The sequence below is a fragment of the Bos indicus genome, chromosome 9, assembly GCF_029378745.1.
Source record: "Bos indicus isolate NIAB-ARS_2022 breed Sahiwal x Tharparkar chromosome 9, NIAB-ARS_B.indTharparkar_mat_pri_1.0, whole genome shotgun sequence".
NCBI lineage: Eukaryota > Metazoa > Chordata > Mammalia > Artiodactyla > Bovidae > Bos > Bos indicus.
The window spans coordinates 8,322,463-8,346,626 of NC_091768.1; the positions used below are offsets into that span (position 1 = coordinate 8,322,463).

Consider the following 24,164-nt stretch of genomic DNA (forward strand, 5'->3'; position numbering starts at 1 on the left):
TCAAAAGTAATTGTTTATTAAAAGATAAGAAGCAGCTTGAGACACATCTTCATCCTGCTTCAGAATGAGGGGTTTGATACAGTGTGATTTCAGAATACCCCAGCCCGTGGACTGAAATCTCTATTTGCTCCTGGCAGTAGTGTGAGTTGTTTCCATGGAGCTGGGTTCAGTCTTCTGAGGGCACGGCAGCAAGGGGAGGGGAATGAGAAGTTCAAGGGGGAGGAAACGGAAGCTTGTGTGTACTGGGTGGTCCATGGAAGATGGAACCCAATAAAATACCCAGAAAGAAGCCTTTGCAGGGGGCTGGAATTCTTGTTTCATAGTTGGACAGGGGTCTACGCTCTAGGTCTTTGGTTTTCTGGTGGTGATGAGCAGATAAATGCATGGTCATTCAGCTGGATAGAGGCTTCAGAGCTGTCTAGCAATTCCATGTTATCTCACTCTCCAGTTTTCAATAGAGAGAATTAGACTCTTTGAATGTACTCAAACCTCTGACCTCCTTCCTACTTCTGTAACTTCAGCAACTGTTTCAACCCCTCCTCCAGAAAGAACCCACCAGCCATCACAGAGAGGAATGATCTTACCTTCCCACCACAAATATGCCACCTTATCTACATTTCACTCAGTCTTTCTCTTCCCTGTTTTAAACCAGGACCTTCTCAAAGGTTTGTTCTCATGTGCTTCAGATTGCATTTCTGTCGAATTTTTTCCCAAACTTGATGTAATCAGTTTTCTGTCACTCCAGATTCACAATTGCTCTCTCTATTGGATTCTTCACATAACATTCACACATAATTTAGTATTTCTGATTGTGAAAATAAATCTTGTCTTCATACTCCCTTTGAACAAATATGAAAGTACTGAGAACTACACCTCATCTTTCCTCTTTGTACCTGCCCGGGATATCCTAAGACCTTTCCTTGATTAATTTGTTGAGGGGAGGGGACAGGGACATCTTGCTGACGTTACTCTGGAGCTGCTGAAGGAGCTGGAGGTGCAGCCAGCAGAAGGGTGCTTTCTCCAGGGAGAGCTCACTCCATCACTAGGAGTTCAGGAGAGAGTGCATAGTGGCCCTAGCTAAGGTTGGAGAAAGAAGTCAGTGGAGTCATGTTATTTCATGTATTCAAATTTTTGTTGTTGTTCCATCACTAGCTTGTGTCTGACTGTCTGTGGCCCCATGGATGGTAGCATACCAGTCTCTTCTTTTCTGCACTGTTTCCTGGAGTTCACTCAAATTCATGTCCATTGAATCAGCAATGCTATCTCACCATCTCACCCTCTGCTGCCGCCTTCTCCTCCTGCCTTCAATCTTTCCCAGCATCAGGGTCTTTTCCAATGAGTTGGCTCTTTGTATCAGGTGACCAAAGTGTTAGAGCTCCAGCTTCAGAATCAGTCCTTCCAGTGAGTAATCGGGGTTGATTTCCTTTAGGGTTGACTGGTTTGATCTCCTTGCTGCCCAAAGGACTCTCAAGAGTCTTCTCTAGCACCACAGTTCAAAGGTATCAATTCTGTACTCATACTTCTTTATGGTACAACTCTCACATTGGTACATGACTTCTGGAAAAACCATAGCTTTGATTATATGGGCCTTTGTTAGCAAAGTGATGTCTCTGCTTTTTAATATACTGTCTGGTTTTGTCATAGCTTTTTTTTCCTAAGAAGCAAGTGTCTTTTAATCTTATGGCTGGAGTCACCATCCACAGTGGTTTCAGGATCCCAAGAAAATAAAATCTGTCACTTTCTCACCTTCTATTTGCCATGAAGTGATGGGACTGGATGACATGATCTTTGTCTTTTTTTTTTTAATATTGAGTTTTAAATCCACTTTTTCACTTTCCTCTTTCACCCTCATAAAGAGCTTCTTTAGTTCCTCTTCAATTTCTGCCATCATAATGATACTATCTGCATATCTGAGGTTGTTGATATTTCTCCTGTCAATCTTGATTCCAGCTTGATTCATCCAGCTTGGCAGTTTGCATGATATACTCTGCATAGAAGTTAAATAAGCAGGGTGATAATATATATTCTTGTTGTGTTCCTTTCCCAATTATGAAACAGTCAGCTGTTCTAACTATTGCTTTTTGACCTGCATACACGTTTCTCAGATGGTCTGATGTTGCCATCTCTTTAAGAATTTTCCAGTTTCTTTTAATCCGCACAATTAAAGGCTTTAGCTTAATTGATGAAGCAGAAGTAGATGTTTTTCTGGAATTCTCTTGCTTGTTCTATGATCCAACCCATGTTACAATTTGATCTCTGGTTCCTCTGCCTTTTCTAAATCCATCTTGTACATCTGGAAGTTCTCCGTTCATGTACTGTTGAAACCCAGTTTGAAAAATATTGAGCATAACTTCATTAGCATGTGAAATGAGCACAATGACACAGTAGTTGAACATTCTTTGTCATTGCCCTTCTTTGAGATTGGAATGAAAACACCTTTTCCAGTCCTGTGACTTCTGCTGAGTTTTCTAAATATGCTGACATATTGATTGCAGCACTTGAACAGCATCATCTTTTAGGATTTAAATAGTCCAGCCAGAATTCCATCACCCCCACTAGCTTTTTTTTTTTTTTTTTGTAGCAACATGTCCTAAGGCCCACTTAACTTTGCACTCCAGGATATCTGGCTCTAGGTGAGTAACCACACCATCATGGATATCTGGGTCATTAAGACCTTTTTTGTATAGTTCTGTGTATTCTTGCCACCTCTTCTTAATCTCTTCTGCTTCTGTTAGGTCCATACCATTTCTGTCCTTTATTGTGCCCATCCTTGCATGAAGTGCTACCTTGATATCTTTCTTGAAGAGATCTCTAGTCTTTCCCATTCTATTGGTTTCCTCTATTTTTTAGCATTGTACGTTGAAGAAGGCCTTGTTATCTCTCCTTGCTATTCCCTGGACCTCCTAAATCAAATCCCTTTGGATTATACTATGGAGGTGACAAATAGATTCAAGGGATTAGATCTGGTAGAAGAGTGCCTGAAGAACTATGGACGGAGGTTCATGACATTGTACAGGAGACAGGGAGAAAGACCATCCCCAAGAAAAAGAAATGTAAGAAGGCAAAGTGGTTGTATGAGGATGCTTTAAAAATAGCTGAGGAGAAAAAAAAAAAAAAAGGCAAGCAAGAAAGGGAAAGATATTCCCAATTGAATGTATTCAAAGAGGAATGGGTAATTGGTTGGATGTGGTGGTATTATGAGGATGATACCTAGATTTCTACCTGAGCATGAGGGTGTTGTGTCACTGATAGCAAACACAGAAAGAGAAGCTAACTAGAGAGGAAGGGTAAAAGGGTTTGTTTTTAGACATACTGGACTTGCAATATCTGGAGCTGGATGGCTCAGAGATAAGGAAATAGATATCTAAAAGGCGAGCACAAATGGAGCCATGCAATCAATCTCAAGGTCAAAACTGGTCCTGTGGAGAATTGGGATTTCTGTAACTCATCATTCCCAGAGTCCCATAACTGGCTGAGTGAACTGCGCAACTTACCTGTGGGGGCTGTTGTTCAGCATCAGGCCTCTTCCCTTAGGTATTTGCAGAGTGTGGCTTCCTCCTCAGTACCACGAAGGATGGCGTTACTCTGCTTGTTTTTTTTTTTTTTCCACACTGTTCATTGTTAGGTGCTTGATTCTCTTTTCATAAGAGGTTCTATAAAGAAGTATATCAGTTCTAATGGCATTATAAATTAAAACATGAATGTATAGCAGAGGGGTCCATTTTTGTTAGTCTTTCTAGAATTTTAGGAACCAACTAAGACTAGATAAGTTACTGTAATGGGTTGAGAATTCTCATGGATAGTCATTGTCACTAATCCTTTTTAGAACTCACAAAGAGCTAAGCACTTTGCATCTATTATATGTAATTTTATGAACCTATGTACTGGATATTTCACCTCTATCTGACAGATGAAAGATTGAAGCTATGAGAGGTTGAGTAATTGGTGCAAGGTCACATGTTTGGAGCCATTGACTATATTGGAGGCACATTGGAATCATAAGGGGGGCCTTAGCAATTCTAAAATGGAGAGGTTACACCCCAGACTGATTATATCAGAGTCTTAGGGAATAGCACTAATAGATGCATATTTTTTTCAGAGCTCCCTAGGAGATAACTCTGTCCACTCAAGGTTCATAAATACTAGCCTGCTTACAAAATCTGGGACCCTTTCACATCATGGTGTCTCTGGATCAAAAATTGTTTTCAGTCCACATTGAAATAGTCTCATAACACAAAATAGACTGTTGACTAAACTTGATAAACAGTAAATAAATAAATGTCTTCTTGATATTAAAAATATTTTCTTGTCATTGTCCTCTGCCTTCCAAGTCATCAAAGAAATGTCTTCAAAACATAGAAACCTTAGCAACAAGGCTATAGGGTTTTATTTGCTCTGCTATTATACACTGAAGGCAACTTGACACTCGAGTTACTATAACCCCTTTTTGAGCAACTGTATATGGTGCTTGCTTACACCAGAGGATGCAAACTCACTGATGAATGATTTCCTCTACAGATACAGAATATAATGTGAGTTATTTTTAAGAGATTGTAATAGAGATTGTAACACATTTTGAAGATTTCAAGTTATTAGTAAGGCTTTAGATGAACTCTTGGCCTTATATAGTAAGTGGCCTAATTAAATTTTATTTTGAATAAAATTTTTATTTCCTAAGCCTGGAGATAACAGTATATAATGAAGCATCTGCTGTGTGTGATGTACAAATGTTTGGATTCCCAACGGACATGTTTCAAAGAACCGGATTTCTGTGTTATTTGTGACAAACTTTCCAAGGTCTGCAAATTATGAGCATATTTTTTGCAAGATCCATATTTTTGACATCTGTGGAATACACTTGTGTCTCTGACATCTATCTAGCATTTATTTTCTTTTTAATAGTACTGCTTTATTTTAAAATGAAATTATATAAATCTAGGAAATAAGAGTTACCATTGTTTTGGGTATTCATGTTTAGCAAATGTTGATATGGTTCCTTTACTCATTAACTGGAGAAGGAAATGGCAACCCACTTTAGTATTCTTGCCTGGAGAATCCCAGGGACGGAGGACCCTGGTGGGCTGCCATCTATGGGGTCACATGCATGCATTGGAGAAGGAAGTGGCAACCCACTCCAGTATTCTTGCCTGGAGAATCCCATGGATGGAGGAGCCTGGTGGGCTGCCGTCTGTGGGGTCACACGCATGCACTGGAGGAGGAAATGGCAACCCACTCCAATATTCTTGCCTGGAGAATCCCAAGGACGGAGGAGCCTGGAGGGCTGCTGTCTATGGGATCACACAGAGTCGGACACGACTGAGCGACTTAGCAGCAGCAGCAGTAGTCATCAACTATTGCATATCATACATATCTATTTAGCAATTTCTTCTGTTAGCAATGTCTTCTGTTCTTCAATGTTTTGTCAGAGAAGATGAATCAGAGAGATAATAATATAATGTTTCCTCATCATAGTTTTGTGCCACTGGTTTTGAGTGAGTATTACAACTTTTAATGGTGAGCCAAGAGTTTCCAAGAGAGAACTGAAGTCCATCACATCTCTTCTGTTGATATTTTCCATTGCATCCAAGAAGAACAATGCATAATCTAAGTATTTGGGCCTATGAGAGACATTCTTCTCTTAATTTACAAGTGACATTGCTGTTGATGTAGCACATCAAGGCAACTATAGAGTGAGGGAGGTCAAATAAAGTGACATTAACAGAAAGTTTCTGATTGAATCCTTAATACAATAAAATTTTCATTTAACTGTGTGAAATGATGATGTTTAAGGCCATAGTGCTTACTGGTTTTTTTGATTCATCCCATTCAATATTTGCATGTGTGTCAATGAAATCTGTATAAGAATTATGCTTTTATAAAACAGCTTTATTGAGATCTAATTGATAAATAAAGCACTGTACATACTTAATGTGCACAATATGATGAGTTTAAAGATACACAAATACTCATGATACCATCAGCACCATCAAGGTAGTGGATACACCCTACGCTTTCGAAAGTTGCCTGTGTCCCTTTGTTGTTGTTTTCTTTAATAGAGGACTTAATGTGAAATCTACTCTCTCAGCAGTTTTTTTCTTTTTATTAAAATATAGCTGATTTACATTACTATATTAGTTTCAGGTGTACGATATGCTGATGCAATCTTTTTATAGATGACACTCCACTTAAAAATACTGGCTGGATTCTCAGTGCTGTACAATATGTCCTTGTAGTTTGACTAAGTTTGTAGCTTGCCGAACTCTTAATCCCCAGCTTCTGCCCCAACACTATCCCCACTTTTAATCACAAGATTGTTCTCTATATATGTGAGTCTGTTTGTGTTTTGTTTTATATATTCTTTATTTTTTAGATTCCACACATAAGTAGTAATATACATTATTTGTCTTTACCTATCTGACATTTCACTAAGCATGATACCCCAGGTCCATCCATATTATAGCAAGTGGCAACATTTCATATGCTTTTATGGCTGAGTAGTATTTATCCATTCATCTGTTGATGGACACTTAGATTGCTTCCATATCTTGGCTATTGTAGATAATGCTGCAGGGAATATTGGGATGCATGTATCTTTCAGAATTAGTGTTTTCATCTTCTTTGACATATACTCAGGAGTGGAATTGGTGAATCATAGGGCAGCTCTACTTTAGGTTTTTGAGAGACTGCCATATTATTTTCCACAATGGCTGCACCAATTTACATTCCCACCAACAGTATCCTGGGGTTCCCTCTTCTACATCCTCACCAAAGTTTGTTACTGAAAAGTTATACTTTTAAATGGTGCATTTTTCTGTTTGAGTTGATAGTGATTTGAACAGTGAGGGCAAATCATATAATATCATCTTGTTAGTTTCTAGTAACATCTGTTTATTTAAAACCTATACACTTATTTCAAAAAGAATTTTTGGTGGCTTGAAATGATACGGTAACACCATATTTATATTTATAAATATTAGTGAAATCAGGTTCTTTGCAACACAAGGCAGTGTATTGCATGAAAAGATGCCATGCTTCTTCACCTGCTACCTGTGCAGCTACAGACACCACCTCCTGGGGCTTCATGTACTCATTATAAATATTGACCTGGTCCCGTCTATGGGATCACACGGAGTTGGACATGACTGAAGTGACTTAGCAGCAGCAGCATTGCTGTAAAATTAATGTTTAAGATCGAGGAGATTCTTGACGAGTTAGTTTTCTCTTCATCTTTTACAATGTAGTAAAACATCTTTAAATAAGTCTGTTTTGCCAATTAGCACCTAGAATTTTATTGTGTACTTACTGTATGTGTGGTTATTTATTTCCTTTTATAAATCCCTTTTTATTCATAATCTTATTTCACCCTGACAATAATCCATTTTAGCCTAAGAACTACCACTTTCTGAATACTATAAATAGGAAATTATTAGTGTAGCCTCTAAAGAACTGTCTTTGAAAATCATGATGGTAATGAGCTGTAGCAATATTCATATGGAAAGAGTTATAGGTGCATCCAAAAATTATATTGTATGTGTCTTGTACATGTTTTATTGCATGGTAATAGCAAAATATACTGGAGAAGGCGATGGCACCCCACTCCAGTACTCTTGCCTGGAAAATCCCATGGATGGAGGAGCCTGGTAGGCTGTAGTCCATGGGGTCACGAAGAGTCGGACATGACTGAGCAACTTCACTTTCACTTTTCACTTTCATACACTGGAGAAGGAAATGGCAGCCCACTCCAGTGTTCTTGCCTGGAGAATCCCAGGGACGGGGGAGCCTGGTGGGCTGCCGTCTATGGGGTCTCACAGAGTCAGACACGACTAAAGCGACTTAGCAGCAGCAACAGCAGCAAAATATACATATTTATAATTCATTTATTATGGACAATTCCGTATGTGAATACAGGAAAGTTAAAACAATTCAAACAAGAATTTGTTTATATTAAGGATTATTTCACTTTGTCTAAGATTGCTAAAGTATTGTGATAACTGCAATAATTCTTGATTTTTCCATAAATACTGCAATTGAAGTATACAGATATTGATAGTGTTTGAGAGTTTATAAGTATTTTACTGGAATGCTTCATCTTAATATTCTGTTTTTCATGTTTGTAACAAAATCAGGTTTATCTGCATTCTCTATTCCATGGGTGTTTTATTATATCATGTATCTCTCATCAAAAGCATTTTCTCTTTAGCTTTTTGAAGCATTTATAAAATAATTTTCTAAGATTACTTTTCAGAGTTAACACCCTTCTCTCTGATTTATTTGAATGCTGAAAATAAGGTAAACACAGTATTTTGTGCTTAGAATTTTTGAAGATCTGCCAAATGAAGAGAGTAAATAATTATATTTCACACTTTGAAAAATTCATCACTGTAATAATGTAAAATATTTCTCAAGTTGGAATTAAAGAATCATTAAGGTTTGAAATAAATTAGTAAAACAGACATCTTTGATAAACCTAGTAAGAAGTAACAAACAGATATGCAATCTTAGAAATAAACAAATGGTATTTCTTAAAACTTATGAGAACTTTATATACAATCAGATAGTAAGACATTGGAAAATATGTATGAAATGGATAATTTGTTGTTTAGTCACTAAGTCGTGTCCAACTTTTTAGTGACCCCATGGACTGAAGCCTGCCAGGCTCCTCTGTCCATAGGATTTCACAAGCAAGAATACTGGAGTGAATTGATGTTTCTTACTCCAAGGAAACTTCTTGACCGAGGGATCAAACCTACATCTTTTGTGCCTCCTGCATTCTCAGGTGGATTCTTTACTACTGAGCCACCAGGGAAGTCCCAATAATTTACTGGGAAAACATAAATGTCCAAAGTTAATTAAGAACTAAATTAGTTCAAGAAAAAGTATCCTGATAAAATCTTTCATTAGAGAGTATTCATAGTTCTGTAGAATTTTAGAGCTAGGGAAGCCTTTAAGGGTCATATAGTAAAGACATTCTTACAAGTGAGAATGTTGAGGTCCAGAGTTTTTGTGGCAAACTAAAAAGAAATTTCATTCATGAGCTTTGGAAATTAGGAAGTTGTGGGTGATTCTTGTGGAAGGGCAATTCAGGGCTGATGCTGGATGATAGGAAGAAAATGCGTGAGCTGGTCATAAATTGATAAACAGATTAACCTTTCAAGAAATTTGACAGTTGGAAAGAGAGAAAACAACCCAATGAGAACCAGTGCAAAAAAAGTCAATAAAAAGAAGGTTGATTGATTAGTTTGTTGGTTGAAGATAAATATTTTAACAGATTTGTAGGCTAAGAGATTATGTTTATAAGCATATAGGAGCTAATTAAAGGGAAAGAGTATAGAGTTGACCAAATGTAAGTTCCAGAGTGGTTACTGTATATCAAGCTCTTCACATAGATCATATTAATTTAATCTTTGCAACAATCCTACAGTGTAGGTGCTGTCAGTATCCTCGTTTTTACAGTCAACGAAGCAGTGTGTGAACCTTTGTCTTAGCTCTATTATGTCAGCTCTGGAAAGGAGGAGCGTGTAGAGGAAGTTAAGGGTCCCATGGAATATGAAGAGTGTCAGTACTATTTGTGGTCTGTACCTCATCAGCAATGTTGAAGGCAAACTCATCTGATATAAGAGTTAGGAGGGAAATTGAGGCCTGAAAAGAATGAAAAAACTGAGGATTAGGCTATTAATGAGCAAAAAATACCATCTAAAAGCAGTGCAGTTATGGTAGTTGAGGAAGTGCACAAACTCTGGGGGCTTCCCTGCAGGCTCACATGGTAAAGAATCTGCCTACAATGCAAGAGACTGGGGTTTGATCCCTGGGTCGGGAAGGACCCCTGGAGAAGGGTGCCAGGGTCCAGCCCTAGTCGATCCAGGGAATTCAAAGGGGAGACAGCTTCGGCAATCAGGATATGATAGAATTAAAGATATAAAGAGTGGCTAAATAGGGATAGCTCATTGAAGAAATTCAGTGAAGAAAAGAGGCTGAATAACTTGGTTTACATGGAAAGCCAATAAAACTCCAAGACAAGGAGTTTGCCGAGCCTCCTTCCTCATGACCTATGCCACGGGCAGAGTTCCTCACGCTGGCTCCCAACAGAAGGGAATGGCTATCCATTCCAGTATTCTTGCTTGGAGTATTCCATGGACAGAGGAGCCTGGCAGGTTACAGCTCATGGGTCCACAAAGAGTCAGACACAACTGAGCGATTTTCACAAGCTCTGGAGTCAGTGTTAACCCCTCCTCCTTATTTAGTAACCGTGAGACATTGGCCAAGTTATTTAGTGTCTCTAAAGCATCATATGCTTGGTGGGGGTAGTGATCATCTGACTACATGTTACTCTGTTTTATGCCTTTAGGAAAACCTCTATCCTGCTTTATTCTTCATTTTAGACTTCTAGACAATTCTCTGTATCTGGTTTTCTCCATGACTTAAAAGTGACTTGCCAACTTAAAAAAATTTTGATGGGAATTGCACTGAGCATATTTATCAATTTGGAGAAGATTGACATTTACATGACATTGAAGCTCCCAATTCATGTACATATTTTCCATCTACTTATGTCTTGTTTCACTTCAGTTCAGTCACTCTGTCATGTCCAACCCTTTGCGACCCCATGAATTGCAGCACACGTGATCTCCCTGTCTGTCACCAACTCCTGGAGTACACTCAACTCATGTCCATCGAGTCAGTAATGCGACCCAGCCATCTCATCCTCTGTCATCCCCTTCTCCTCCTGCCCCCAGTCCCTCCCAGCATCAGGGTCTTTTCCAGTGAGTCAACTCTTCGCATGAGGTGGCCAAAGTATTAGAGTTTCAGCTTTAGCATCAGTCCTGCCAATGAACACCCAGGACTGATCTCCTTTAGAATGGACTGGTTGGATCTCCATGCAGTTCAAGGGACTCTCAAGAGTCTTCTCCAACACCACAGTTCAAAAGCATCAATTCTTCAGTGCTCAGCTTTCTTTATAGTCCAACTCTCACATCCATACAAGATCACTGGAAAAACCATAGCCTTGACTAGATGGACCTTTGTTGGCAAAGTAATGTCTCTGCTTTTGAATATGCTATCTAGGTTGGTCATAACTTTCCTTCCAAGGAGTAGGTGTCTTTTAATTTCATGGCTGCAATCACCATCTGCAGTGATTTTGGAGCCCAAGAAAATAAAGTCTGGCACTGTTTCCCCACCTATTTCCCATGAAGTAATGGGACCAGATGCCATGATCTTAGTTTTCTGAATGTTGAGCTTTAAGCCAACTTTTTCACTCTCCACTTTCACTTTCATCAAGAGGCTTTTGAGTTCCTCTTCACTTTCTGCCATAAGGGTGGTGTCATCTGCATATCTGAGGTTATTGATATTTCTCCGGGCAATCTTGATTCCAGCTTGTGCTTCTTCCAGCCCAGCGTTTCTCATGATGTACTCTGCATAGAAGTTAAATAAACAGGGTGACAATATACAGCCTTGATATACTCCTTTCCCTATTTGGAACCAGTCTGTTGTTCCATGCCCACTTCTTACTGTTGCTTACTGACCTGCATATAGGTTTCTCAAGAGGCAGGTCAGGTGGTCTGATATTCCCACTCTCAGAATTTTCCACAGTTCATTGTGGTCCACACAGTCAAAGGCTTTGGCATAGTCAATAAAGCAGAAATAGATGTTTTTCTGGAACTGTCTTGCTTTTTCGAGGATTCAGTGGATGTTGGTAATTTGATCTCTGGTTCCTCTGCCTTTTCTAAAACCAGCTTGAACATCTGGAAGTTCATGGTTCACGTATTGCTGAAGCCTGGCTTGGAGAATTTTGAGCATTTCTTACTAGCCTCTGAGATGAGTGCAATTGTGCAGTAGTTTGAGCATTCTTTGATCTCTGTTTGTTTCCAAGGCAAACCATTCAGTATCACAGTAATCCAAGCCTATGCCCCAACCAGTAACACAGAAGAAGTTGAAGTTGAATGGTTCTATGAAGACTTACAAGACCTTTTAGAACTAACACCCAAAAAAGATGTCCTTTTCATTAAAGGGGACAGGAATGCAAAAGTAGGAAGTCAAGAAACACCTGGGGTAACAGGCAAATTTGGCCTTGGAGTATGGAAAGAAGCAGGGCAAAGGCTAATAGAGTTTTGCTAGGAAAATGCACTGGTTATAGCAAACACCCTCCTTCAACAACATAAGAGAAGACTCTACACATGGATATCACCAGATGGTCAACCCCGAAATCAGATTGATTATATTCTTTGCACCCAAAAATGGAGAAGCTCTATACAGTCAGCAAAAACAAGACCAGGAGCTGACTGTGGCTCAGATCATGAACTCCTTATTGCCAAATTCAGACTGAAATTGAAGAAAGTAGGGAAAACCACTAGACCATTCTGGTATGACCTAAATCAAATCTCTTATGATTATTCAGTGGAAGTGAGAAATAGATTTAAGGGACTAGATCTGATATAGAGAGTGCCTGATGAACTATGGATGGAGGTTCAGGACATTGTACAGGAGACAGGGATCAAGACCATCCCCATGGAAAAGAAATGCAGAAAAGCAAAATGGCTGTCTGGGGAGGCCTTACAAATAGCTGTGAAAAGAAGAAAAGTGAAAAGCAAAGGAGAAAAGGAAAGATATAAGCATCTGAATGCAGAGTTCCAAAGAATAGCAAGGACAGATAAGAAAGCCTTCCTCAGCGATCAATGCAAAGAAATAGAGGAAAACAATAGAATGGGAAAGACCAGAGATCTCTTCAAGAAAATTAGAGATACCAAGGGAACATTTCTTGCAAAGATGGGCTCAATAAAGGACAGAAATGGTATGGACCTAACAGAAGCAGAAGATATTAAGAAGAGGTGGCTAGAATGCACAGGAGAACTGTACAAAAAGGATCTTCACGACCAAGATAATCACGATGGTGTGATCACTGACCTAGAGCCAGACATCCTGGAATGTGAAGTCAAGTGGGCCTTAGGAAGTATCACTACGAACAAAGCTAGCAGAAGTGATGGAATTACAGTTGAGCTATTTCAAATCCTAAAAGATGATGCTATGAAAGTGCTGCACTCAATACGCCAGCAAATTTGGAAAACTCAGCAGTGGCCACAGGACTGGCAAAGGTCAGTTTTAATTCCAATCCCAAAGAAAGGCAATGCCAAAGAATGCTCAAACTACCGCACAATTGCCCTCATCTCACACACTAGTAATGTCTTGTTTTATGTTCTTCTATTAAATTTTATAGTTTTCTATAAACCTCCTGTACATTTTGTTAAATGTATTTGAGGTGTTTTATAGTTGTTAATAAGGAATTTTTCTTTCATCTGATAATCTTTCCCTAGTGATTTTAGTTTTTGGTGCAATATCTTTTCTCAGCTTCTGAATGACTTAATCTGTTTTAGAAGTTTTTATTTTTTGGTTGCCCCTATTATCTCTCCTCACTCCTCACTTTTTTTTTTCTTTGCTGGCTTTGTTTTTCTTTCTCTCATGTTGGAAGATAACCTCAGCTATCTGATTCTTCTTCTCTGTTATATTTATATATATAAAAGCAAGGTCCTCAAAAGTGACCTGAAGCTCTGTACTAGGGTAGATAGACTTTTTGAAAGGTTGTGTAGTATGTTAATCAAGGATGAGCCAGAGTATGAAGACTTTTCCCCTTTGGGGGAGAAATTTAACCTCTGACCTGCTGGCAATTTGAGAGTAGAAATGAAGGAAAATTAGAGTGAGGAGCCAATAGTTAATGCATACATTTGTATCTGCCTTGTACCCCTAATGAAACTGGTGTCTGAGTTCAGAACCCAGCCACTGAATTTTCCAGAAACTAAACCTCACTGTGACTATACTAGGCTGCCCTGAGCTGGAAGGAAACAGTTTCAGCTCTTCTGTATGTAGAGTTTTCAGCCAACCTGGCTCTTTTTCAGTCCCATGCAAAACTAGGTCCTCCTTCTGCTTCTGGAGGAGTAAAGTGTTATCTAAAAGCATTAAACCCACAGAAGGTCTTCAGAGTGAATTGGCTCCATTACAATCATAATTTCCACCCCCACTGTCTACCCCTAAGCACTTAGGATGTAACTCTCTCTGCCACTCTAAGTCAGTCACCCCTTCTTCCCTCAGCATCTTCTGAATGTCAGCACTCCTATCTACAGCCTATTTTCTTTTTTCCTGGGGCTTGAAACTTTGTCATTTCAACATGGCTTGGGAAGGAGAAGAGATATGAATCTTTCATGATTCATTATAAATTTTATATTACATTTTCCGGTAGACATTGTTGGTGCATTAGGAAGTTAGTTTTGTGTATTGATCTCACTGTACAATACAATTTTTGTATGCTGATCTTATTTCCAGCCACATTCTTGATTCTACTTATTGTTTCCATTACTTAAAAAAAAATGGATCTTCTTGTGTTTTCTAGTAAGGAGATATATTTATAGAATAATGACAATATTATTTCTTCCTTTCATATTGCTTTCTCTTGTATTGTTTTGGTGAGGACCTCGTATAACAATTTAGAATAGTTGAGGTGATGTTGGCCATACTGCTTTTATTTGTGATGGGAATGCTTCTGATATTTCACTGTTAAATACAATTTTAATCATAAGTTTTGGAGAGATAACATTTATGAAGTACAAATGTTCTCCTTTATTTCTAATATATAATGAAGATATTTTAAGTGATAACTGGAATTTTATCAAATTCTTTCACATTTCTTGATATGATCACTTGTCTTCATTAATGTTAATATAATAACTTATATTGAGGTCATTTTTAATATTGAAATCGTCCTGTTTTAGTAAACACACTTTTACTTGATAGTGATTTATTATCTTTTTTCTGTATTTGTAGATTTTATCTTTTATTTAATACTTTCACATTTATGTAGAAAAATGAAAGAATCAAAGCTTATAGTTTTCTTGTTCATTTTGGTGTCATTGTTATACCAGCCTTGTCAAATGAGTCAGGTACATCTAATCTTTTTATTTTTTTTGACCTGGTAATATTTTATAAAATGGGGCTTATCTATACATTTGTTAGAATTTGCCTGTAAAATTTTCTGCAATTTTTATCATTTTTGAAGATTTCTTTTATTACTTTTTATTAACTTTCCATTTTATCTAAGATTAATTTTTTATCTCAGTCCTATTTAGATCATTTATGTTTTCCTTGAAGAATGTCCATCTTACATAGGTTTTCAATTTTATATATACAGTGCCTGCTGTTTTTATGATAATTTTAAAAAGTTTTTATATTTTCAATGTTACTTATTTTTCATTCTCCTCTACCCTCAAAAAAAATCACAATAGTCAAAGATTTAGCTGCTTTATCAGCCTCTCAAATCAGCTTAGATTTTATGGATCAATTTTACTGTCTTTAAGAGTTTTCGTTTGTAATTTCTGCTTTTGCCTTTGTTAAATTTCTTCTGATTTAAGTGGCCTATTTATTTTCATTTTGTATTGTTTTCTATCTAAGGCTTTTATAACCCTGAGTACTGTCATACCAAAATTGCACAAGTTTTTCTTTTGTTTTTCAGTTCTAAATAGTTTGTAATTTGGATATTAATTTCTCTTTAAATCATTAGTTATTAAAAGTTTCCCCCCGAAGATGTACAGACTTTTAATGTTGATTTCTAAATTAATTGTACTATAGTTTGTGAAAATGTTCTATGTGTTATCAAACTTCTTAAGCTTATCTTATTCTCCTTTCTGTCCTAGGACTAGTTAACTTCTGTAAATATTCTATTTGTATTTTAAAGAATTGTACATGCTCTGTTTCTTATCTACAATATTTAAAAAAGATTAATCACTTTTATGATCATCATAGAATTCCATATTACTATTTTTCTCCACATTTTCCATGACTTTCTGAGAGCTATAGGTTGTCTTTCATTTTAAACTTAGTTTGACATTTATCCTTGCAGTTTTCTAAGTATTTTTGTATATTTGTTCCATATACTTTGGAAAATTTTTATGAGTTTCATAGAAATATGTTACTTTGGAAACTTCTTTATGGCTTGCTCCTTTTGTCAGTATGAAAACTCCTTCATCTCTTTTAATGCTCTTTTCAATATTAACATTGTGACATCTGATTTTTGCATATTAGCATTTGCTTAATTTAGCTCTTTCATCTCTTTATTCTCAGTCTTCCTATGTCATTGCATTTGAGGTCTCTTATAAATTCATTACTGGATTTTTTTTATCTGGGATAAAAATTCTTAACTTTTAACTAGTGAATTTAAAGCATTCCCACTTATTGTGATTTCTGTAATTGGAAATTTCTGTATCATCATTTGATTTTTCTGTTTATTGTATTTTCTAGTTGTCCTTTTGCTTGCCTTTAATTGGACTGATAAATTTTTCTTAGTTCTATTTTTCTACTCTTTTGCAAATATATTATTTGTTTCTGCTTTTTGTGGTAACCTTAACATTATTAACATAGATGTTCAAACATCCTTTTCTAATCTAGAGTTAATCAGTATCTGAAATATTCCTGCAAATAAAATAAGACTGAGTTTATTTTTGGATATAAATTGAGTTTTATATCCAAGTGGCTATGTTATCAATATATATTTTATTGTTTAATAAGCATTTGTTTAGACTTAATATATTTTAATATTGATATTCATGAGACTAGCTTTTGTCTCATTCTGCACTTCTGGATTTCTTATTATTATTGGTTTATGTTCTCTAGCAATTCTTAAGGTAATAACTTCAAAGTTCCTTACCATTCTAAAGATGTCTTTATTTCTACCTCTCCTTGAATAATAGTTTTGCTATGTGTTGAATTCAACAAAGTTATTTTCCCATAAAATATAGAAGATAGTCTTTTGTCTTCTTGTATCCTGGGTGGCTCACAAAGAGTCCAATGTCAGTTTGATTCTTATTCTTTTGTAAGTGATCTTTCTTTTGATTTTGACAGGTTTTAAGATTTTCTCTTTATTCTTAACGTTCACAAATTTCATTGCAATATATCTTAGGGTGTGTGTACGTGTGTGTGTGTTAGCTATCTTTCAGCTAAAGAATCTTTAATGTTATTGAGAAATTTCCCCATAAGATTTCTTTAAATGCTCCATTTTCCCAGAATTCCCTTTTTCTTCCCTCTGAAAATACTTTTAAACAGATATTGAACTTCTGTGCCATCCATATATCTTAAATCTCCTACTTTCCATGTCTTAATCTCTGCTCCAATGGGTAGCTTTAACCCTGGTATTCATCCTACTTTCATTGGCTTTCTGTTTTTCAGGCACTTCTTGTAGTAGCTAGTCTACCACTGTGTACATATTTTTCTTTCCAGTTATTTTATGAAACATTTTCTATCATTCCTATGGATTTGGGATGAAGAGTGTATGTGAAGTCTATAGGTATAAACCACCATCAGTTTGCCAATTTAAGTACCTTTTCAAGTTTTCTAATATTTGTCAGCAACACTCATCATTTGTAGAGGGGGACCACACTGAGGTTTGGCGAGGAGTCGAAGAATTGACTGAAGAGCTGGAGGAGCTAGTGAGTCTTGTATTCGGAGTGGTGAGCTGTGAACTCCCAGCTGTGGTGGAGCTTAGAGCAGACACGCAGGCTGAATAAGAAGACAATGTGAGAGCAGAGGTCACCTTAGTGTGTCTGGGTAGGAAGAGGTGAACAGATGGCATGATATCAACACTTACATAAAAGGAACATCAACGTTTGACTTAAAAAGTGAAAAAATCCCAGTACTGCAGGATCCAAAGGATGGTTGCTCTCTGTGGGTTACCGAGATGGGACTTAGGTTCTACCGGAGAAGAAATTTAAAAATCCTGAACACCAAACTTAGAATAGCCACTTTGTGGAAACTGATGTAACAAATGTGCAAATAACAGACTTTACTTGAAGACTGCTGTTTGTAAAAGTTGTATTTTAAAAGACAACTTAGCGAATGTATCAGTAGAAAGATCAATGTGTGTTTCCTGAAGTGCAGTATCTGACTTTATACTGACCCTTCATATGATAATGAAGCAGAATGTAGCTCCTTCTCTCTCCCGGCATCATAGGTTTTTGCTGCACGCTTGACTTTAGACCTCTCAGTTCACATATACACTTTGCTTAGATTGAGACAGCTTAACTCCATACTTGGAGCACTTTCTAGTCATTTATGAATATTCACCTGACCTGACCATAGTAGAATACATCCACCCATAGGGTCTTACTTCTCCTGTTACCATTTATTCCCCCTACATGTTGTGGCCATATCTTTGTCCAGAGAGGCATGAATTATTAAAATATGAATGTCAATAGCCCAAAATTATTTTTGTTATTAGTATGTCAATCTGTATCAGAATTAAAGGAAGTCCCAAAGTAATCAACATAATATAGAGATAGCAAATTAAAAGTCTCTATATTGAGATATTGAGCATTTTATTATTTCTTACAAAATTTCCATGCATCTAGCACTTAGCCTTTAAATAATTCAGCATTTTTACATTGTTTTAGATAACCCTGTATTGATAGTTTATAAATCAATAAACACAAGCTACTGAGGTGAGACAAAAGGATGGAAAGAAATGACAAGTGAATTAGAATATGTAACTAGTTCAGGAATTGAATGGAAAAGTTATCTTTGAAGTTCAAATCTGCAAGAGACTGCAGATCAGGAATGAGCAAAGTAATCAGCCTGCAGATGTTTAAACTTCAACTTGGAAAAAGTCTCAGTGTCTCAAGTACAGAAGGAATCAGAGTTGGGTAAATCTCCTACTCCTGTTTCTGGCTGAAACAGGAGTAAACTGATGAGGAAGAGGATGCTGGAAATCCATGACTTTCTCAGACTGAAAATTATTAGTTTTATAAGAATAAACTTAAGCACCAAGTATATTTAAGTACCACGTGAGATAAGGAACCCCATGCTGAAAACTGATAACACCCTTTTTTTGTTCTACTTAAAATAATGACTATGGTTGTAATCGGTTAAGCACTTGCTGAGTGCCTACTATAGTCCTACTCAGCATCTGTATATTATCCCTCCTCATTAAAACAACCTGATGAGATAAACATGATCAAGGTCTTTCTGTAGGATAAGAAGGACTGAACATCTGGTGAATTTTGAAAGAATTAAAAATATGAATAATTTGGGCTAAGGTATTAAAGACAGTGGATCAGAGTGGAGGGAAAAGGGTGGGATTGTATTAATACTTTTAATTCTTTGTTAGGAGTTTTTAGTGATCTTTTTTGTAGCTCCGTGTTTTCCTTTTTTCAATTTTTGGAAATAACCAAGACTGAAAATGACAAAGGAAAGTTTACAAAGACTTGCATTTTAGCAAGATTTACACAAAGAAATTATACGAGTAATGAAGTAAGTAGCAGCCTTTACCCAAATGAAGCTGCTCCTCTTTGCAGATGAGTCATAAGTAACTAATGGTGACACATTTAATTGATTAAGTTACACAAAGAAACATATCCATGAAATCACGGCTGGGTACTGCCAGTGGCTAGTTTTTCAAAATGATTTGATTATGACACACCTTATAATATAATAACACAGAGCGATGTATAACACAGAGCAGTGTGTTAAGTAAGTATCTTCCCAGGTGATGCAATGGTAGAAGCCACCTGCCAAGGCAGGAGACGCAAAGAGACAGAGGTTTGATCCCTGGGTCGGGAAGATCCCCTAGAGAAGGAAATGGCAACCCAGTCCAGTATTCTTGTCTGGAAAATTTCATGGATAGAGGAGCCTAGTGGGCTTCCTATATATATCTCATTAACCTTCCACCCCTTTGAAGAAGGCAATGGCACCCCACTCCAGTACTCTTGCCTGGAAAATCCCATGGATGGAGGAGTCTGGTAGGCTGCAGTCCACGGGGTTGTGAAGAGTCGGACACGACTGAGCGACTTCACTTTCACTTTTCACTTTCATGCATTGGAGAAGGAAATGGCAACCTACTCCAGTGTTCTTGCCTAGAGAATCCCAGGGACAGCAGAGCCTGGTGGGCTGCTGTCTATGGGGTCTCACAGAGTCGGACACGACTGAAGTGACTTAGCAGCAGTGGGCTACAGTCCATGGCAATGCAAAGAGTTGGACATGACTGACGACTGTGTACACACATACACAATGTATTAAGTACTTTAAAATACATATGTTATTTTTGTTCTAGGCTATTAGCCAAACCTCCTTTTGTACTTTGTTTTTATACTTTGAATATCACATTGTATAAAAGCAAAGTAATTTTTTTCTTTTGAGAGACTGTGGTGATATAATCTGAACATCAGCAGATAAAACAGCAAAGCATTATTGGTTTAAAAGGAGGGATGAACAGTGTAGCCAAAAGAATTATGCAAGATGTCTGTAACTTATATTAAACCAGAGAAAGGACCATTCCCATAATTATGATTCAAGAAAAAAAATCAAGGAAAGTAGTAACTTGAATCTCCCTTGAGTTTAAATTTACATTCAGGCTTCTTCTCATAAAAAATTGAGCACACAAATGACATTATAACTTTTATTCTGTAAGATAGTGTACAGCTGAAAGACTCCAGGGTTTCTAATTTCTGTAAACAATTACTCTGTCACAAAGAAGAAGTAGATATTTGAAGTAAAAGCAGTGAGTTGGAGATTAACAACCCTCTGAAAGACACATGATCCCCCCCCATGCTGAGTTGAGTCCTTTCTGTTTCCACAGAGCATCTGTACGACCACCACAGCATTTCTGCACTTTTTCTTCCTGGCTTCATTCTGTTGGGTTTTGACTGAAGCGTGGCAATCATATATGGCTGTAACTGGAAAAATTAGAACACGGCTTATAAGGAAACGCTTTTTGTGCCTTGGATGGGGTAAGCGTATTGCTATTCTCTTTTATGCTCTTGTTAAAATGACTTTGAACACTGCTGTAATGAATGAAGTTGGAAACTGTGATTATCCCCAGGCTACTTTTCTTTGTGTCTAATTCAGTATGTCGAAGTGGAAATATAGGATGTTAGTCATATTGGAACATTCTTTGAGGTTGTGGAACTTTAAAAAGAGTGAATACTGGATGGCCACATAGCTGGTCAGTTGGTAATCAATAGTGCTCACATGGTAGTAAATGAGATGTAAGGTATCTACAGGCAAGAAATCAAAAGTATTCTCTACTATAGGTTCTGAAAATGCAAAATGTCTTAAGAAGTTCAGTTCAGTGCAAAGTTCAGAAAGCTTTAAAGTGTCTATTTCAAGAGAGCTATTCACGACACAAGAGAAAGTCATCTAGACCATGAATGAAACCACATGGCTAGTCCATGGAGTTCTCAAAGGAAGCACAAAAATTGCTGACAGGCTGAGGATGAATTAATTTTTCATTAGTAAAAGTTCCTCTCACAGTGCCGTATGAAATGGGAATCTGGAGGACCTATACATTTCAAGCGGCCAATTCTAAAGTTTGGACTTATACATTTCAAAGGGCCAATTCTAAAGTTTAACTGAAATTAATTAATTCATTTAGTTTAATTAGAATTAATTAATTAAAGAACTAGTTTTAGAAAAAGCTCAGGATTTTTTCACGTTTGCCTTTGAGTTTCAAAAGACTTGCACTAAAAATAAATGAGGAAATTTGGACCAAAGATACAACAAATGAATGCTAGAGGTAGCCTAAAGAATCACAAATAAGTGGACTTATTACCATGTCAGAATAATCCATGCTAGAAAAACACAAGACCAGGAGCACCAAGGTTATCCATCAGATTTCAGCCAAGGGCTGTTGTGTCTGCATAGGCAAGTGGGAAAGCCATTAAGAAGAGACTGGAGAATGCAATATTCTTACACTGTGTTACAATTTTTGTCTGAATTTCATGATAAAGACCATCTAAAGCTGGAATGGTATTGAATCAGGCTTTGACTAGATCCAAGAACTACAGTATGTAGGGAAATGAAGACTTCCCTTGAAGTATAAAGAATAGCAATTTACAGGAACCTTAGCTAAATTATTTAACATCATTACCAAAGGTGATCTTGAGGAGAAGGGTGTACAGCTTTACAGGGTCTCCAGGTTTACAGCTAATATTAAACTATTCTGGGTAGTGAAAAAGCTAAACCAATGGTTCTAGACTGTGAGGAAGTCTGAGAGTGGGCAGAAGAGTGGCATATGAGTTTCATGATGGCAAAGTGCAACATAATAATTTAGAAAAAAGTTAATCTAAATTACATGGAATGAAGACTGTTAGCTTTTCAGCTTAGGACCCAGAAGAGGATATTTTTTCTGAAAAACTTGGTCTAGTCAATCAAAAAAGTCAACTATATTGAAAAGAAGAAGGACAAGAAGGAAGAAAAGAAAAAGGGAAGGAGAGATATTTTACATATGTGTGTGTGCACATGCATGCACATGTGTATATATACACATGTATAAATATACATACACACATATATACTTTATATATTACATATTACACACACACACACACACACACATATATATATATATATATATGCACACACACAGACCAGTATTTGTTAAAAAAAAAGTTGTGTCCCTTGGAGTTCCCATAATTTAAACCTCATGAAGGGGTATGGTATCATGTGAAAATTTCCAGAAGAAAATAGCCAGAATAAGGAAAAATGATAGGAGGGAAAATGATGAGTGGAGGGGACACAGGTAGATGATCAGAAGATGAACTTTTCAATCGGAAAAAAACAAGCATGGGCTTCCTGAAAAAAAAGCATGGTCTTCTAGAACTTAAAAAAAAAGTTAGCAACTTAGGTCAGACTGAATCCCACTCACCAAACACAGGGAGTTTCTGTTGAACTTGAGCAAGGTAAGCATGATTCGTAGAAGCATAAAGTAAAAGATGTCGGGTCAGAGTTGCTGCAGGGATGCTGGCACTTGAATGCCAAGAGGGACTAAGGCATGGAGTGTTACCTACCTAGAGGTTCATGAAGAAAAATTGGCATAAATCGCTGACCTTCATTCAGGATTGTGAAAAGAGGATGAGTGGGAAGCCTAAAGATCCTCAGGGCCTTTAACCTTGTTCCTACATTCTTGTTAGTATAAGTAAATCATAAAGAGTTAAATGATGAGATATATTTTTTCTGTCTTATTATAAGTACAGCTTGATGTGGATCAATATGAGGTCAACTGTACATTCCACTTGTATGATATTCCATCACCCCAAAACATCCTTTTTTTTTTTTTTTTTGCCTTTCTGATTTTATAACTATAAATTCCTTTATAGGAATGTAAACCCCTAGGGAAAAAATAACTTAAAAAGATATACTAAATCTCTGTTATGAGTTTCTTTTAAACTCATGTCAAATGCAGTGGTAACCTAGCAACATCAGAGAAATGCACTGACTTAAAAACCCAGCTATCACACTCATATTTTTGTACTTGGAAAAAATTTTATAATATTTTATGAAGTGATCCATCCATAGGTAGTTCCTCCAATTTCAGTGTTCCGGGTCTGTCCTGGCTTTGCTTGAGCCCGTGTGCACAGTGGCGGAAGCTGAATGTGAAATGTGACAATGCTTTTCTTGCAGGTTTACCAGCGTTAGTGGTGGCCACATCCGTAGGCTTCACCAGGACAAAAGGATATGGCACTGATCACTAGTAAGTCTGTCCACGGTGATAAATCTTATTTATAATTAAGTAAACTGTCAAATATGCTTCATTAGTCTTGGCTGGCACTGCTGATGGCTTGTACTCTGTCACTGAGTCATTAACGGTGGTTGAAGTCACATTACGAGGAATGATGTAAGGTTTCTTAAATGCACAAAAGTTCGGCATTAAATGCTGCAGGGCTGTTCAGAATTCTTTTAATTTCCCATTTCTTTGGAACACCAGAGTCTTAATTTCTTTCTTTCTTTGAAATTAATTTTTGTTGGAGTATAGCTGATTTACAACGTTCTGTTAGTTTCTGCTATACAGCAAGTTAATCAGTTATATATATATATATATATATATATATATACATTTCCACTCTTTTTTTAGATTGTATTCCCATATAGGTCATTCCAGCATTAATGGTTAAGTAGAATCATAATTTGTAAAATATTTCTATATTTACATTGCATGTTCCATCTCAGATGCATTTTTAAAGACCTGGATAAATCTTGACACGTTTACACTTTAAAATAGGACTCTGATCTGAGCTTCTGATTTCACAGATGATAATATATACTGGCAGCAACCATATTTTGTCATGTTACTTCAAGTTTTGTTGCTGTATTAGGGAGATATGTATTCAAATTCAAAGGCCAGGGGATCAGTAGACCACATTATA

General features: G+C 37.0%; 1 protein-coding gene across 4 annotated transcripts in view; it reads left to right on the plus strand.

The window, feature by feature from the left end:
* Window positions 1-24,164, plus strand: part of ADGRB3 (adhesion G protein-coupled receptor B3) — an 894,978-nt gene that overhangs the window by 808,297 nt on the left and 62,517 nt on the right. For all 4 annotated transcript variants that reach the window (XM_070795670.1, XM_070795669.1, XM_070795668.1 and 1 more), the window contains 2 exons: window positions 20,600-20,750; window positions 23,422-23,491. In XM_070795670.1, coding sequence (XP_070651771.1) covers window positions 20,600-20,750; window positions 23,422-23,491 — 221 coding nt within the window. The remainder of the gene's footprint in view (window positions 1-20,599; window positions 20,751-23,421; window positions 23,492-24,164) is intronic.